The sequence below is a fragment of the Podarcis gaigeae genome (assembly GCF_964106915.1).
Source record: "Podarcis gaigeae genome assembly, chromosome: 16".
NCBI lineage: Eukaryota > Metazoa > Chordata > Lepidosauria > Squamata > Lacertidae > Podarcis > Podarcis gaigeae.
In genome coordinates this window covers 33,565,951-33,583,270 of record NC_139693.1, presented here as the reverse complement: position 1 = coordinate 33,583,270, position 17,320 = coordinate 33,565,951, and the positions used below count along the sequence as shown (strand labels likewise).

At 44.6% G+C, this 17,320-nt stretch overlaps 2 protein-coding genes across 2 annotated transcripts in view; one reads left to right on the top strand and one right to left on the bottom strand.

The window, feature by feature from the left end:
* ULK1 (unc-51 like autophagy activating kinase 1) overlaps window positions 1-1,425 on the top strand; it is a 106,121-nt gene extending 104,696 nt beyond the window's left edge. The window contains exon 29 of the mRNA XM_083717009.1: window positions 109-1,425. The gene's annotated coding sequence lies outside the window, so the exon portion shown is untranslated. The remainder of the gene's footprint in view (window positions 1-108) is intronic.
* A 3,264-nt stretch (window positions 1,426-4,689) lies between these two features.
* On the bottom strand, window positions 4,690-16,138 carry LOC310834157 (uncharacterized protein). Its single transcript, XM_083717624.1, has 10 exons — window positions 15,925-16,138; window positions 11,643-11,722; window positions 11,497-11,528; window positions 11,228-11,344; window positions 10,980-11,059; window positions 10,745-10,859; window positions 10,568-10,651; window positions 10,228-10,332; window positions 9,899-9,950; window positions 4,690-9,797 (listed from the first exon to the last, which is right to left on the bottom strand). The coding sequence occupies exons 1-10, from the start codon at window positions 16,032-16,034 to the stop codon at window positions 9,772-9,774; spliced, it is 801 nt and encodes a 266-aa protein (XP_083573750.1). The 5' UTR covers window positions 16,035-16,138; the 3' UTR covers window positions 4,690-9,771.
* Window positions 16,139-17,320: the final 1,182 nt, after the last annotated feature.

The window sequence follows — 17,320 nt, the reverse complement described above, 5'->3', positions numbered from 1 at the left end:
ATTTTTAGAATAACTTTAATAATAATAATAATAATAATAATAATAATAATAATAATAACCCATGTTGCCCAGTGAATTTGAGGGTGCTTTTTCCCAGTAGATCAAGAGGTTTTCAAGCTGTTCATTTAGCTGCTAGACTAAACACTGCATCCCTAATCAGCCGACTCTCTTACATCCCTTGTGACGAGATCTCTGACAGCCTTGGAATTGGTTCTGTAGAAGAAGGTCCACTGGACCCAGGTGAGAGCAAAACAGACAAGCGGAACCATAACAGCATGGCAGCCTTAAGAGAAAGAAATTGGTTCACACCACTGGAGATGCTTGTGAACCAGGCCCAGTGCCAGCATGGAGGATCCTTGAGAAGCTGCTGTGGTCCTCGCCTGCTCAGGCCTGCTCCCATCTTTCCTCCAGTCAGTGCCAGGCACCCAGGCCCTTGTGGGGGCTGCCAAGCTTAATTCCATTGGGTTCACCCTCCTGCGTAGGGACCCACAGACCTAGGAGAGGGTCCCATCACCCCAGGCAATGCTTCTTGCTCTTCCCGACTCCCCAGTACTCAAGCCAGTAGCTTTTCTCCAAGGTTCGCTTCACAAAGAAACTACCTTTTCCTTTCCAGCTGTTTCTGAAAGGCAGTTATTTAGAAGCCAGCTTTCAAAAGCCGTGGGGCTTTTGAAAGCCACCTATTCTCTGCCAGCTCTGCATTTAACTTTCCAGCTGTACGTAGTTACTTGAATGTATCAAAAGTTGTCCACAACCATCCTAGTTGCTCTCCCCATGTCCCTCACATCACACACAAAAAAAGATGATGTGGTTTACAGAACTTCGATAGATAGATAGATGATAGATAGATAGATATAGATAGATAGATGATAGATAGATAGATGATATAGATATATTTTCCTCAATACTTGAAATTTAGCCACTGCGCTTGGATTGCAAATAGTAGAGGCAAGTTATCTCTTTTTGCCACCATGTGGGTGATTTTAATATTATTTTTCAATCTTAAAACTGCATGCAAGCATGAAACGTCAGGTGGGTGGGTTTGTGTTTGTGTGCTTTTGTTTTGCTTTCGGTGGGAAAACTAGTATTTATTGCTTTGATCAAGGAATAGAGGAGAGGTTTGGGAAACAGAGCAAGGAAACCAAGCAGAAGTGGCTAATCCAGTCTATTCACTCTCATTCATGGGTTTGTTACTGTCTCAGCGTCCCGTATGTAGCGTCCTCACTAGATTTCAAGGAACCTCAGCCCTGATAACGTGTATGTGAGAAAGTGTGCTGTATGGGGGGTTTTTCCCCACATGGTTATGCTTGATAACTTTTGTTGGTTGTTATTTTTTAAAATTTCATGTTGTGTGACTTTTTTTTTTGTTCGTTCTTGCTTTAAATTGTACAATGCCGACTTAAGAAAATAAACTGATTTTTAATTGTTCGTTCTTTGTGTGCGAAGACCGCTAATGTACCTTTCCATCTGTTCACAAAAAAGGGATGTTTTCTAAAACACAAATCCAGCTACACTAGCATGAGATGCACAAGGACTTTGAGATGCCCAAAGAAACTAGCTAGCTCCCCTCTAAATCTGTTGTGGGAGGTTACACCAACACCCTGTCAAGCCTAGATCCAGGAAATGCTCATAAGCCAATGTTTCATTTTTATATAATTTGGTATAATTTTTATATAATTTTGTACAACCCCCACCCCCATTAAAATTCTAAAGTGATCTTAGACATGGGTGTATTATGCCAATAGCTAGCTTATCAGCAATTGCCTCTTAATATGGGAGCACCTCTGTTTAAATGATGTCAATCGGATAACAGCTTTTTGGCTACTCTGGATGCAGCCTGTGTGTGTGTGTGTGTGTGCGCGCGCGCGCATGTGTGTGTGCGTGTGATCATGATCGTCGTCTTCTGTAAAAGTACGTTCCCTTGGCCAAGGCTGAATAAAACCAGTGAGAAATGTGTACAATTCAACCCCACACATCTCTGCAGACTGAAGCTGACGTACAATTTGACCTCTGGGGCAGCTTAGCTGCGATGGAGGAGGCCTGAGAAGTTTGCTGGGAATCTCAGAAGGGGAGCCTGTTTGGCTTGAAAACCTAAGCAGGCGTTTCCCCTTCAGAAGTGTGGGAAGAAATCTGGAGTAAAGGAGGGGCTTGTCTAAGGTTACCAGATTTTTTTCAATGAATCCAGGGACACTTTTCAACTTCAGTAGGAGTGATAGGATTTTGCAGGGGGACTGATTTGTAAATCCGGGGGCTGTCCCCGGAAACGGGGACATCTGGTAACCTTAGGCTTGTTGTTTTCGTGGGCTGCATCCCAGCAAAGAGTATTTCGCGGCAGACTAGTACTGGCAATGGAGGCTTCATATGGGAGGATTGCCAGTTGCCACAGGTAGGTCTCCTTCCCGTGAATTTGTCTGGCCCCCTTTCAAAGGGCATCTACATGAGCAGCCATTGCCACCACCTCGTCTTTCCCAGAGCAGGAATGATGACCAATAGCACCAGACCTTCCTCCTTGCTCTGCCCCATGCAAGCATTTCAAATTCACTTTGTGACAGATTAGCGTAGTAAGGGGTGTCGGAGAATCAGTGGCCGCCTTTTGCTTTTGTGTGGCCATGGGGTCTATCATCAGGACCTGGGCTACAAATTTGACCACTGCACTACTGATTTGCCATGTTACTGATTTGCCATATATTATTGGGGCCTGCCTGGTGTTTTTACATGACTAGAATGTGTGCGTTTACATCTCTGGGTTATTTGTGGGGCATAGGGATTGGTTCATTTCCCCCCCCCAAAAAAAAAAAAATACATTCCGGCCCACCACATGGTCTGAGGGACGGTTGACTGGCCTACGGCCGAAAAAGGTTGCTGACCTCTGAAATATCCTACTGTATAAGAGTAAATTTTGCAGTCATTGCTTTACCCACAATTGCCCCTGGCGTGTAGCGGCTTGTGCAGAAGGGAAGGCACCCCTCAGGCTCAAAGGGCTGCCCCAGCCCTGGTTCACAAAACAGGAAATGAGAGGGCATACTGTGCATTTAAAGCATATCTCCCTCACCCCCCTGCATTCTGGGAACTGTGGCTTACCCCGAGAGCTACAGTGCCAGCACCCCTAAGCAAACTACAGCTCCTGGGATTCTTGGAGGAGAGTGGTGTGCACTAAACGCATGGTACCCGTAGCAGGCTTTGCAATCTCCCCTAAAAGCTCCCTCCTCCTGCAGTTCCACAGGTCGGTTTGGAGGTGCAGGCTGCCCTCTGCTGCTCAGTCCTAGCATTTGGGGGAAAGAAGGGGAGATTCTTGCAATAGCAAAAGAAGCTCCATCTGCACCAGTCTGAAAAACAGACTCTTTTTTCACTTGCCCCTTCAGCCTTTTCAGACGAACCATAGGATGTTTATGCTGATCGGATTACATGCCAATTACATGTGAAATCCACCTTTCTACTAGCTGGCACAGTGAAGGTTTCACAACCAATTAGAATAGGTGGAGATTTGCTTGGCCATAAGGCTTTTGGGTTATCCAATTTTCCCCCCTGTCTCTTAACTGCACTTCTGTGCTGTTTCCTATGCCCCTACCAGCTAATCTCTGCCCTGCTTTCTTTTCTGCCTTGTTTATTTTATGTTGCGGCTGCTGATCATTTCTGGGTGTAACTTTCTCTCCTGAGGGCAATTTACTTGGAAGAAAGTCTCTTTGCACTTCGTGGGGTATGCTTCTGTGTTGGAGTGCCTGAGACTAAGGAACACAGGCTGGAATATCCTTTATTATTCACTTGTAGGATCGCTGATCATCAAAGCGCATTGTTAGCTGCATTCGGAAGTGAAGTTTAGCTGGAGTGCAGTAGCAGTCTAACGATGCCCTGAAACCACAGGCGTTTTCCTTATTTGCAACAGGAAACAATGATAGAAGGAAGCGTCAGCAGATTTTATGCAATGCTTAAACACTGAACATGGGCTTTTCTTTTAAATGAGCAACATGACTCTAGACCTGAAAAGCTAATAGGCAGAATTTGTGGCCCTGGTCTAATGATAGGTGAGAACAGTGAACAGACCCTCCATAGTTCTACGCTTCAGGGTTTCAGCAGGCAAAACAGATTTCGAAAATGTGTATTTTCAGCTGTGGTGCAGGTGTGCCTAAATTGATTGTGGACATTTCCTCCCACTTCTGGTGAGCCAGGGTGGCTCAGCAACGCAACTGGTTGTCTCCGGTGGAGGGGAGCTCCTCTTTCACCTTCACGGAGCCGCCATCCCTCCAGGTGATGAGAGTCTTGAGTCCAACCCTGGCAGGCATGTCCAAAGTCTGTTTCTGGGCCTAATCTGGCCCGCGTCGGTTGAATCCAGCCCCTGTAGCAGTTTATTTTGTGGGGTAAAATCCTAAAAAAAGCTCAGCTTCAACCCTAAAAAAAGCTCAGCTGGGGTAAAATCTACCACAGCACTGACTGCGACATGGTCACTCCCTGGTGGTGAGCAAAGAGGACCTGTAGCCAATCTAAGGTTCTGCACTTGGGCAGGAAGAACCAGCTGCGCCAATATAAGATGAGGGACACCTGGTTTGCTGGTAGGGAAAAGGATCTAGGGATCTTAGTGGACCACAAGCATGAGTCAACCTGAGAGAGATGCAGCAGCAGCAAAAAATGCTAATTCTCTTTCAGGCTGCAACAACAAAAGCGTCCAGATCAACGGAACCCAATAGCACAATGAAGTTCAAAACAGTATCAATTTATTGTGCATTTATTCATAATCCATTAAAAATATTTATTTTTATTCCATTCTCTTCTAGCTCTTTTTCTTCTTGACATGTGGAGTTACACAGGGAGTAGATCATATATCCTAAGGAACGGAAAAACCTAAAATTCCGTGAGATCTTTTGAGGCAAAATAATGTTAACAATTTTCAGATCTCTCTCTGTCCCCTGCCCTGCCCTGTCTTTTGCAAAACAAAGGTGTCAACCCTGTGTCCAGACAGCAAGACCCTCCCCCCTCGGCCTCCCTGAGGTGGTCCAAAGGAAAGAAGAGCAGGGCATAAGGCACCAGCTGGGCTGCTGGAGTTGCCAGAAGGAGGCCTACAAAATGCCACCCAACCATCTTAGGGACTCCACTCTGCATCTGTGTAGGGTTTACTCTGCAGCCTTTTCTTCCCGTGAAGCCATCCGATGGGATCCCTGTCAGTGTTTGTAAAAAATAAAATAAAATAGGAAAGGGTTCTGACCTCCCTTTGTCTCCTCAGACCCTTGTCGGCATAAAAGAGTCCACAAGAATATCCTTGCAGAGTGCTTTCTGCTTTTATTCTTAAAAGTCTTTGTGCAAAAGCGACTGACCAACTGTACACACCTCAACACTACCAGCTTTCACTAACTAACCAACCAACCCAACACCAAACTAACATTTCTCACTCTATATATACAACCCGTTGCAGACCGCTGACTCAAGCTGACCCAGCTTTTTTAAGCATTAAAGAAACTGCGGCCATTTTAGCCGTGACACCCCTTCTGTTTCTTAAATGCGAAAAACCCCAGCAGGTCAAATACATACATACATACATACATACATACATACATACATACAGTACACTATATACATAAACCCAGTTTTGTCATCAGTTCATTATGACATGTTGCTGGCAAAGGCTTGGTAAACAAATCAGCAATCTTATCCTATGATTGACAATACTCCAGTTTGATTACCCCATTCTGTACACAATCTCTAAGATTTGCATGATGGATAGCAATATGTTTTGATGCGGATTTCATTATTTCCGAGCCCGCTAACGCAATGCACGATTGGCTATCTTCATACACTTGGATAGGCAAATCTACAATCTAGATCTTTTAGTATCTGTATAAACCACATGATTTCACTGCATGCTAGCGACAGGCTCCCATATTCTGCCTCACAGGATGAGGTCGCAACAAATCCTTGTTTCTTTGACCTCCATCCAATTATGGAATTGGCAAACATCATAACCATTCCACATGTAGATTTTCTAGTAGCTACACAGCTTCCCCAGTCCGCATCAACAGATACTTCTAGTTTTTCGTCTTGTGTACTAGATATCTTCAAACATACATTTAATGTCCCCTTTAGATATCCGATAAGCCTTTTCAAAGCACACCAATCAGTAGTACTGGATTTAGATCCACGTTGGCTCAGAACATTTGTAGTGCATGCAATGTCTGGCCTTGACCACTGGCTTAAATACAGCAGTGGTCCTATTTTTGAGTGATACAACTCAGGCTGATCAAATTCATCCTCACACACTGTCTTTGGGAAATCTGGTGTCATGGGAGTCTGAACTGGCTTGCAGTTTTCTATGCCAAACTGCTCTATCAAACAAAGAATTTTCTCTTTCTGGCTCAATAGGAAGCTTCCATCAGCTTCCTGACATACTTCTACTCCCAAGTAATTGCTTACAGGCCCTAAGGCTTTAAGCTTAAACTTCTTTTCCAGTTGACTTGTGAGCTTCTGTATCTCATCCGTGGAACTCCCTGCTACAAGCAAATCATCAACAAAGACTAAGAGCATTAGATATTTGTTGCCTGTCCCCTTGGTGTACAGGCATGGATCAGCCACACTTCTTTTAAAACCAAGTTTTACAAGGGCTTCATTTAAACACTGGTTCCAACACCTTCCACTTTGTTTGAGACCGTAAACAGCCTTTTTTAAAGGCCAGACTGCACCATTCCCTCTTCCAACCCAGGGGGTTGTCTCATCAACACTTCATGGTCTAAATTTGCATGCAGATATGCAGCATCAACATCAAAATGGTGCACTGCTAATTGTCTTGCAGCAGCAATAGAGAGCATTAAACGAAAAGTTTCACTCTTTACAGTTGGAGAAAACACTTCATCATAACTCTCCGCTTTAATTTGAGTGAACCCTCTGGCTACTAATCTGGCTCGAAAACGTGGTTCCCTTTTCCTTTTATAAACCCACTTGCATGACACCACTCTGCCACCAGGTGGCAGCATTATGACCTCAAACAGTTTGTTACGTTTAAAAGAGTCCATTTATTCTTTCATAGCTTGTTCCCACAAAGCACGTTCTCCAGCGGGTAAGTCTAAGACTTCATTATAACTTGGTGGTTCCACACAACTCACATTGCATACCCTCACTCCTCCTAGGGTCAAACGCTGAGGAGGAATGCTGGGAGTGCCTAGGCACAACTACTTATCCCCCCCCCCCCCATCTCTGGGTCTTCTTCCTCTTCCTCTATAGAAGTATTATCTATTGCCACATCTTTTGGAGAAATCTGTGCCTCCTCCTCCTGCTGCTCCTTTGTTGCCAATGGCTGAGAAGAAGCCTCTTCTCTTACTTGCAGAGGCAGTAGGCAATCTGGGTTGGCATGGATCGCAGTCCATCCTGTCCTGGTCAGCAAAGTCTGTACTTCGTGAGAGAACCACGTGTTCTGGGCGTAAATCGAAACACCACCCTTTGCCATAGGGTTGATATCCCACAAACTGCAGTCTCTGTGCTCTAGCGCCCCCTTTCTGGTGCTGAGCTTTGGGGATATTTACATGAGCCCAAGAACCCAGTTATGAAGCATTGTCCACTCTGGTTCTTTCCCAAACAACACACGATAAGAAATATCTTTTATAGAGCTAGACCAGGTTCTATTAATCAAAAAGTTTGCTGTAAGGAAAGCCTCACCCCACAGCCTATGGTTGTTACCCAATCCTGCATCCACTAGTAGGCAATCCTTTACTGACTGTATTACAGCCCCACGTCTTTCACACAGACCATTTTCAGCAGGGCTATAAGGGTTAGTCAAACGGTGAGTGATCCCCTTACGTCGCAACCATGCTCCAAATTGTTTGTTCAGAAAATCTGTGCCCCTATCTGTTTGCAACTGCACAACAGGGTGAGCGAAGAGCTTTTCAGCTTGGACAACCCATTCTCTGAATGTGGGGAAACACTCCGATTTCTGCTTTAACAAAAACAACCAACTAAAACGTGATTTATCATCTATTACCAGAAAAGCATATCTGGCGCCCCCTTCAGTCTTCTGTAGAAAAGGGCCTATCACGTCACAATGGACAAGTTCTAAAACATCTTTAGATACTCTGTCACTTTGAGAAGCCAAAGGCTTCCTCTTAGATTTGGCCATTTTACATACATTGCAATCTAGGAAACAGTTACAGCTCTTTACTTTTAGGTTCTTGCACACCTTTTGCATCTCTGAAAGCACATGGAAATTGGTGTGACCCAGTTTTCTGTGCAGTTCATGTACACACCCCTTATGAACTGGCAAATTATCCTGAACCACCTGGGCTGCTTTAACAGGCTTGTCCTCCATTACATATAACCCATTTTCCAACTTTGCATGGCCACATACCTGAGTTCCATTCTTTAACAGACAACCATCCTGCGTGAACTTAACACTATACCCTGCATTAATCAGACAGCTTACAGACAGTAAACAATAGTCCTAGCTGCTGACAAACAGAGTCTCTGGTAGAGTAGTGTTCAAGCACTGCAGGAAACATGTTCCCTGGCCATCAATCTTGCTTCTACAATCATCAGCAAGATAGATTCTTTTCCATCAGCTGGCTTCCCGAGGGTCTTAAAGTCCTCCCGACTGTTGCAGATAATCCTGCTGCTACCAGAGTCCAGCAACCATGTTCCTCGAAGTATCTTCATCTCCTCTCGTCTCGAGAAAATGCAGACACAAGTTGAGCAGAACGCGTGTTCTTCTTCCCTGAAGAGAACCCCTTCTGCTGACATTTCTGCGCCGATTGCTGTCTCTGCTCCATGTCGTCTCCTGGAGGTCTTGCCCTGCATTGACGTTGGAGATGCCCGGCTTGGCTGCATCTATAGCATCTCCTCACCGCCATGGCCAAGTCCCAAACTTGGCGTTGCCCCATTGGCAGATTCTGCTGCTGGCCCCCTCGGCTATAACTCCTCCGCTCTTGGAGTTCAGCCTGTCTGTCTGACCTTCTTTCTGCTTCTTCGGTCAATCTTCCAACCACATACTCAAGGGTCAGATCTCGGGGACGCATACTCTCCATGCTGTTAATCACAGGCAACCAGCTTTTAGGCAAACTTGAAAGGATAACGTAGGTTTGGTCAGTTTCATCCTAACGCTTACCTCTCTGTTGTAGTTGAAGAAACAGAGATTTCAGCGTTTGAAGATGAGTTGCCAAACTCACCTTCTTTCATAACAGTCCTGAACAGCCTTCTGGTCAGAGAAATGATAGTTCCAGCAGTTTCTCTGACATGCATTGCCCTTAATAAATTCCAGCACTCAAACACTGTGCTGGCATTTGCTACATGAAATAACTGAGAGTTGCTCAAACACAGCATAATTTGGGCACGAGCCCTTTCATCCAGCCGTCTTTTCTCAGTAGAGTCCCGTCTCAAAACCTCAGTTTCAACACAGTCCCATAGTCCATCTCTTCTTAAAAACTGCTGCATTTTTATTGACCAACTCAGCCAGTTGCTTTCTGAGAGAAGTTCAAAAGGGATGCCTCCCCCAATATTTACAACTTGGGAAGACTGGAAATCTGCCATCTCGGCTGGTGCTTGCTGAGCCCCTTCTGTGGGGTCTCCAGCAATCTCTCCTGACCCTCTCTTTAGAGTCCGACTGGACAGTCCTGGCTGGCACTCACCGGCTTCTAGCTGCTGCCTCTGTTGACCCTCAGGTCCTGCCTGGCTCTGCAACTGGTGTAGCCGCTCTGTGAGTCACCTACTGTGGTCCTCTAGCAGTTCAAACTGTTCCAGTAGCCGAAACTGAGTGCTTTCCTGATCCTCAGATCCTAGCCGCTCCAGCGTCGCTGCAGACAGTTACGGCTATATGTCTTCAATTATGATGTCATCTGGATGGAAGAGAATGAGAAGAGAATGCAAATGCAAATGAAAATGAGATTTTCCCACAGGCCTTTAGTCAAAGGTCGCTGTCTCCAGGTGTGGGGCTTACCTTCTTTTGGCTTCCGGCGGAAGCAAGCCAATTCTGGCCGAACGACTGTCATCTGCAGAGGAAAGAAAAATCGGGGTCAGATGGGAGCAAGAGAGCACAGAAACAGCACCAAGTCAGGAAGGACAGGTCTCCCTCTGTCTTGGGCCCATTCCCTTGTTCCTCCTGGGCAGATGTGGAAGGGCAGCAGCAGGAAAGGGGGCAGGAAAAGCCTCTGGCCTCATCCCCAGGGACACACTCCGCAAATTCTGCGCTAAAGATCACTTGGGGATGTGATCTTGGGGGGGATGGAGGTAACCAAAGAAATGAATAGAAGAAGGCAAGGTACTTACTCTGAGTTTGGGGTATTTCCTGGCAATGGCCAGCAGCAAAGAGATGCTGCTGGCCGCAAGTTGTTGCGCCTCCCCACTTTCCCCCAGGGCGTATCCTCGGAGGTCCTGCAGGAGGAAAGAGCATTTCAGAGCCAGGGGGCCAATCTGGGCCAAAGCGGCCCCCACTGCCCCCACCACAGAGTCCCTGGCACTTCTGCACCATGAGGGGTTGCCAGCTTTGGTCTTGGACCAATTTGGGGGCCAAACAGGCTCTGTGCCCCAGAAATGGGGCAGTCCATTGGGTAAGGGACGGGGGGGGGGACAACCCTAAAACCACCCCGCATGCCATAGGGACACTTACACTGAGAAGGTGGAGGAGGGTGCCAGGGTTGGGTGCTTCCATAAGAAGACTACCCAGCAGAAGCCGGTAGTGCCTCTTCAGTTCCTGCGGGAAAAGAGAGAAGAGAGTTGGATTCTGGAAGGGTGTGACGAAGAGGAAGAAAGATAATGTGAAGGGAAATCAAAACCAAGAACATACTTCTCTCTTCTTCTCCTCCTCCTCCTCCTCCTCCTTGGCCCCACTCAGAACGGCCTCCAACGTCCTGTGCAGGATGGCACTGATCATGTCAGAGGTGAATTTGGGCCTCATCGTGCTGCAGAGATGAAAGGGAGAGGGTTAGAGTCTCCCTTGCCCCCTTCTCCCTCCCGCCTGCTCTTTCCCCCTGGAGTTCTGCCCCCCCCCACAACCCATCCATGCCAAAGACCCCACTCACCTTAGCTGGAGGAGGGCCTCCAAGGCAAGGGCCAGGGTCAGGGGGCAATCCCTGAAGTGCTCCAAGGGCCCCAAGATATCCTGCAAAAGAACAGAGGAGGAAAATCAGCTCTGACCCCAAACACCAGGCTTGGCTTTGCAGGGGAATGGCAACCCCATGGCCTAAGCCAGCAGGGTCCTCCTCCCCACAGATGCACAGCCCCTTCCCCCCACCTCCCCGTGGGGGTCCCTCACCCCCCCATCACTCACCAGAATTTTGTGGGCCGTCTCCTCCTTGGAGCACTTCAGGGATCGGAGCCCCCTGAGCTCAGCTGCCTGGCAGCTCTCGATGACACCTAGGATGTAGCGCTGTTCATCCTCCAGCAGCTGAAATGCAAAATTCAGGCTGTCAATTCCTCGTGAGGGGAGGGCTTCTCCGCATCTGAGAGTGCAGAGTGGGGGGCAAAGAGGCCGGGGGGGGACAGCGGGGGGCAGGTCTGAGGGATCCAGTCCCTGCGCTTGTTTTCTCCAATACTCACCCCTGGGGCTGGGACGTGGAACCGAAGCAGCACTGCAAACAGAAGGACAGGGGAAGAGGTGAGTCCTCTTTTGCATCCTTGGACTAGTCGCCCCCCATGCCCATCTCTGCCCTCCTCTGTCCAAAAAAGGAGGGCCACTGGCTTACCTGGCGCCACGGGCTGCTCTGTGACTGGCTGGGGAGCCACCCTGTGGCAGCGCCTGAAGAGGCGTCTTAAGCACCTGATCCTAGAAGAGATGAGCGGAAAGAGTGACTCAGATGCTGGCAGCCCCAATTCTTGGGGGGTGTTTGGCAGAATTGTTTGCCGAATTGGCAGAACAGAAATATGTATGTGGAGCCTAATTAATCCTTGCCGGCCCACTCTGACCAATTCCTTCCATCTCTCTGCAGTTCAGTGACCTGAAGGGGCATCATCAGAGCCTGAAAGAGGCAGCCCAAAGCATGAAGGGCTGGCAGAGAGAGAAAGGAGGTCCCAAGTGCTCTGGGTTCAAGAGCTACCGCCATGTCAGGGCCCAGAGAGCCTGGCCCCCTCATTCATGCAGTCAAGCAGTGTATAAATTTCATGAAGCATTTTTACCAGAATTTTTGGAAAGGGTGGTGGGGGTTTCGCCCTCTAGCAGGCACCATACCCCCCTCTGACCGTACCCCAGATCAACACCTTCACGTCTGCAAATGTCCCCACAAAAGACATCCTGACACAGTCCTTTCCTTTTTCTATTCCAAAGGCTGCCATAAATAAAGGTAGAACATTTGCCCTAATGAAGGCCGAGCCTTTCGCTCGCAAGGCGCTCAACCAATCCGCTCAGACTATCCAAATATCCAACAGCAACCAATGAGCGCCACGAAACAGTGCCCTCCAAAACAAAGCACTGACAACAACAACAGACCAAAGCACACAGGCACTGCAGCTGCCGACCAGCCGTGGCCTCTGCTCTACAAATAGGAATTCCCACTGGGAAAAGGGGAAAGTCACGAAAAGCATTCTTGGTCCATTGAAACTAGTCTTTCAAGTTTCAGTCTAGGCTCTTGAACTACCAACCCAGCTGTACGCTTGTGAAACATGGACCACCTATAAAATGGTCAAAGGCCTGGAAACGATGCCTTATGAGGAACGGCTAAGGGAGCTGGGCATGTTTAACCTGGAGAAGAGGAGGTTAAGGGGTAATATGATAGCCATGTTCAAATATATAAAAGGATGTCACATAGAGGAGGGAGAAAGGTTGTTTTCTGCTGCTCCAGAGAAGCGGACACGGAGCAATGGTTCCAAACTACAAGAAAGAAGATGCCACCTAAACATTAGGAAGAACTTCCTGACAGTGAGAGCTGTTTGACAGTGGAATTTGCTGCCAAGGAGTGTGGTGGAGTCTCCTTCTTTGGAGGTCTTTAAGCAGAGGCTTGACAACCATATGTCAGGAGTGCTCTGATGGTGTTTCCTGCTTGGCAGGGGGTTGGACTCGATGGCCCTTGTGGTCTCTTCCAACTCTATGATTCTATGATTCTAAACGCCATCTCCAACTCCTTGAAAGATTACATCAACGGTGTCTCCAAAAAAATTTACACATCACTTGGGAAGACAGGTTCGGATGCCTGATTATTGTCTTCCAAAGCAACGACTCTACTCCAAGCTTAAAAATGGAAGGCATAATGCTGGTGGCCAACAAAAGAGGTTTAAGGACTATCTCAAGCCCAATCTAAAAACATGTTGTATAAACAAAACATAATACAAAAAAGAATAAGAGAGGCTAAAATCAAGCATTTACAAGAAGAAATAGGCAAACAAGAAAAATTATTAGCGAAAACACCAAAAAAGAGATCGCAAATCAAACCATTAAAATATTACAAACACAGCTCTCAACGCTCTTAAATGATGAAATAGAAAGAAATATATAATGGATGAACAAAAATCATTTGAATTTGGAAACAGACCAGGTAAATTACTTGCGTGGCAGATAAAGAAATGGCAAAGAGAAAGACAAATATAGTAGTATATGAAGGAAAAGCAGTGGAGACGGAAGAAGGAATAGATAAATGCTTTGTAAAATACTTCACCAATCTATATAAAAAAGGTGCAGAAACTAGACAACAAATTATAAAATATCTTCAAGGAAAACAAATCCCCAAAAAAGGTGAAACCAAACAGAAGCAGCTAAACGTACCAGTAACAACAATGGAGATACAACAAGCAATTTCCAATCTTAAACTGGGGAAGGCTGCTGGTGCAGATGGACTATCCGTGATACACTACAAAAGGTTAGAAGATGCTATAACAATGCCTTTTAGAAAATTAATGAACGAGATCATGCAAGAAGGAAAAATACCAAAGTCGTGGCAAGAAGCCAATATTGTATTAATTCACAAACAAAGCACAGCTAGAGAATTAGTTAACAATTACAGACCCGTATCATTATTAAATAATGATTATAAATTGTTCGCGGGGATATTAGCAAATAGGCTGAAATCGGTCCTAAAGGATATAATAGACCAAGACCAAGTAGGATTCCTCCCAAATAGGCATATAATGGCAAATAGGAGGATAGTATTTGATCTAATTGAATATTTGGGAATGAGACCCAACAAAAAAGCGGCGTTTATGTTAACAGATGCCGAGAAGGCTTTCGATAACCTATCAAGATCGTTCCTTCAGGAAGTAGCAGAAGCAGTAGGACTGGGTGAAAACTACTGCAGAGCAATAAACACAATATATGAAAACCAGCAGGGATGTTTAATAATAAATGGTGAAAAGACGGATCCTTGAAATCTAGAGAAAGGTACCAGGCAAGGATGCCCGCATTCACCATTACTTTTTATACTAACTTTGGAAATCCTGATTTTAGAAATAAAGAAAGAAAAAGAGATAAAGGGAATTACATGAGGCAAGGATGTTTTCCAAATTAGAGCTTTTGCGTACAATATTATATTAGCACCTGAGGAGCCAGAAACCAGTCTAATGAAAGCACTGAGGATAATGAATGAGTTCGGGAAAGTAGCAGGCTTCAAGATAAATATGTCAAAAACAAAACGTATGGTAAAAAACATACAGGGATTAGAAAAGAGCGAACTACAGGAGAAATTGGGTTTGGAAATTGTTACAAAAGCAAAATATTTTGGTATAGAAATGACGATGAAAAATATTAATCTATTTGGAAACAATTATGAAAAAGCCTGGAAGGAAAATGGAAGAGATCTAGAAACCGGGAGTAGATTAAAGCTGACGTTAATGGGGAGAATATCTATAATTAAGATGAATGTTTTACCCAAAAATATATATTTGTTCCAGACAATACCAGTAATAATGAAAGAAAATTGTTTTGATGAGTGGAGAAAAGATCTAACAAAATTAATATGGCAAACCAAAAAACCCACGCATAAGCTATAAACTATTAACAGATAAAAGGGAGAGAGGAGGACTGGCATTACGAAATCTAAAATTATATTATGAAGCAGAATGTCTGGTGTGGTTAAAAGAATGGATTATATTGGAAAACACTAGTATTTTAAATCTAGAAAGTTTTGACAACAGCAGACCTTTGATGGCAGACCTATCTAGCATACGAGAAGGTTAAGGTACATAATGGCTTCAAAAATCATATACTCAGAAATTCATTGTTTAAAGTTTAGAATAACCTTTAAAGTTTTAAAGTTTAAAGTTTTGGAATAAACAGCTACTAGAGCCACAAATCCCTTTATGGATCTCTCCATTAGAAGCCCATGCAGTTAAAAAACACAATATGAATCCGAACTGGGCAACATATAGACAAATACTGGAAGAAGACCAAGGAAAGTTAAAATTAAAAACATATGAAGAATTAAAACAATATGGGATGGATAATTGGCAATATATACAATTAAAAAGTGTGTTTAAAGCAGATCAAAGAAAAGGTTTTGCCAAAGAATAATTGCTATTTAGCACCATTATATTATGAAATAGGAAATTATTATCAAAAATTTACACTCTATTATTAGACTATGATTTGATGAAGAGGTAAAAGAAATAATGGTCAAATGGGCACAAGATATCAGCCATACTATCTATTTAGAACAATGGTAGAAACTCTGTCGCGAGGATATTCACTTTGCCCACCAACCCGAACAGATAAGCTTCAGGATTTTTTATCAAGGGTTTGTTTAGCATTTTCTTAAGTTCCTCATGTATTATTCCCCAAAACTTCTTTATTTCCTTGCAACCCCAGCACATATGAATTATCATTCCAGGTTCTTTGTTACATTTCCAACAAAGGTTGGATTTGAATTTATAAATTTTGGCAAGTTTAACTGGTGTTAAATACCACCTGTAAAACATTTTAACCAAATTTTCCTTTATCGTATAGCAGGTGGTAAAGCGAATATCCTGGCGACAGAGTTTCTCCCATTGTTCTAAATATATAGTATGGCCGATATCTTGTGCCCATTTGACCATTGTTTCTTTTACCTCTTCATCCATAGCGATTGTTCTTTGGCAAAACCTTTTCTTTGATCTGCCTTAAAACACTCTTTTCTGCTCAGAAGGAAGATGGCGACCAGAGGCGGCACTTGGGACATGGCTAGGGGCAGCCATCATCCCTGAAGCATGAGACCACGTACACAGCAACCCTTCTGCCAGGGTGATCATCACTGCCCTCCTGGTCTCTGAGTGCCAGACAGGTAGCCATAATAATAATAATAATAATAATAATAATAATAATAATAATATTTATTATTTATACCCCGCCCATCTGGCTAGGCCTCCCGAGCCACTCTGGGCGGCTTCCAAAAGAATATTAAAATACTGTGATACATCAAACATTAAAAGCATCCCTAAACAGGGGGGCCTTCAGATGTCTTCTAAAAGTCGGAGCCATTTCAAGGACAAGAGTGGATCTAACCTACATGGATTGGGGACTTGGCCAGGACAAGAGGACTCAACTTGGCTGGGAAACAGGAACATGTATATATTTTTCTTTGTTTTATTTAATGGGTTTAAGGTGGAGGTCAAGAGAGGAACAGGGACAAACCTGATACTCAGGTGTCTGCCAGAAAAACCTCCCAGTTTGTGACACACACAAACACACACAAACACACACACCCCGGAGATGAAGAGAAAGGGATGCTACTTATAGCCTGCCCCTGTCGTCCACAAAAACCCTAACTATTCCTCTATCTAAAAAATAAAAAAATATATACAGACTATGCACAGGTGTGCACAAAAAAAAACAAAAAACAAAAATATTAAAACAAAGAACAAAAAATAAAATAAAATAAATAAAAATGTTAAAATAAAAGAATAAAAGAAAATCAGAATAAATCAAATCAAATCAAAAAAATAAAAGTAATAAATGAAATCAAAATAAATCAAATAATAAAATAAAAGTAATAAATGAAATCAAAATCAAAATAAGAAAATGAAAAAAGAACAAATCACTACTCCTTTTACTCTCTACCAACTGCCACCACCAACTGTCAACACCACCTCTTTCCTCTAAGCTCTCCTCACTAACCCACAATGGCCGCCTGCAAGTCAGTGGCTTTTAAAGGAGAAGCAAGAGATGTCACAAAGGAGGGTGGGTCCTGGTCACCGTGGCAACCCCCCACCAGGACCTGGCCCCACCTGGCCCCTCCTGAGTGGTGATGCTCCTCTGTCAGAACTCGGAGGCACCTGATGTTCCGCCTGCAGAATGCTCTAATCCCAAACTCTCTAGCCCTACGACTGGCTCTGCCCTGATAAATCCATTTGTTTCTAAGGTGCTTGGTGGCTCTCTTTTTCTACGTTTGCTGCGGGGGGCTTAATAATAACACTACCCTTCTGCACTCTGTGAATTAAGCGGGGCATGGATTTGCAAGCATTTGTA

Coding starts and splice junctions, on each gene's coding strand:
- LOC310834157 (XM_083717624.1), bottom strand. CDS start 16,034: ATGTCCCAAGTGCCGCCTCTGGTCGCCATCTTCCTTCTGAGCAGAAAA. Junction 11,345..11,496: donor TCCACGTCCCAGCCCCAGGG/GTGAGTATTGGA, acceptor TTTGCATTTCAG/CTGCTGGAGGATGAACAGCG. Junction 10,652..10,744: donor AGGAGGAGAAGAAGAGAGAA/GTATGTTCTTGG, acceptor CTTTTCCCGCAG/GAACTGAAGAGGCACTACCG.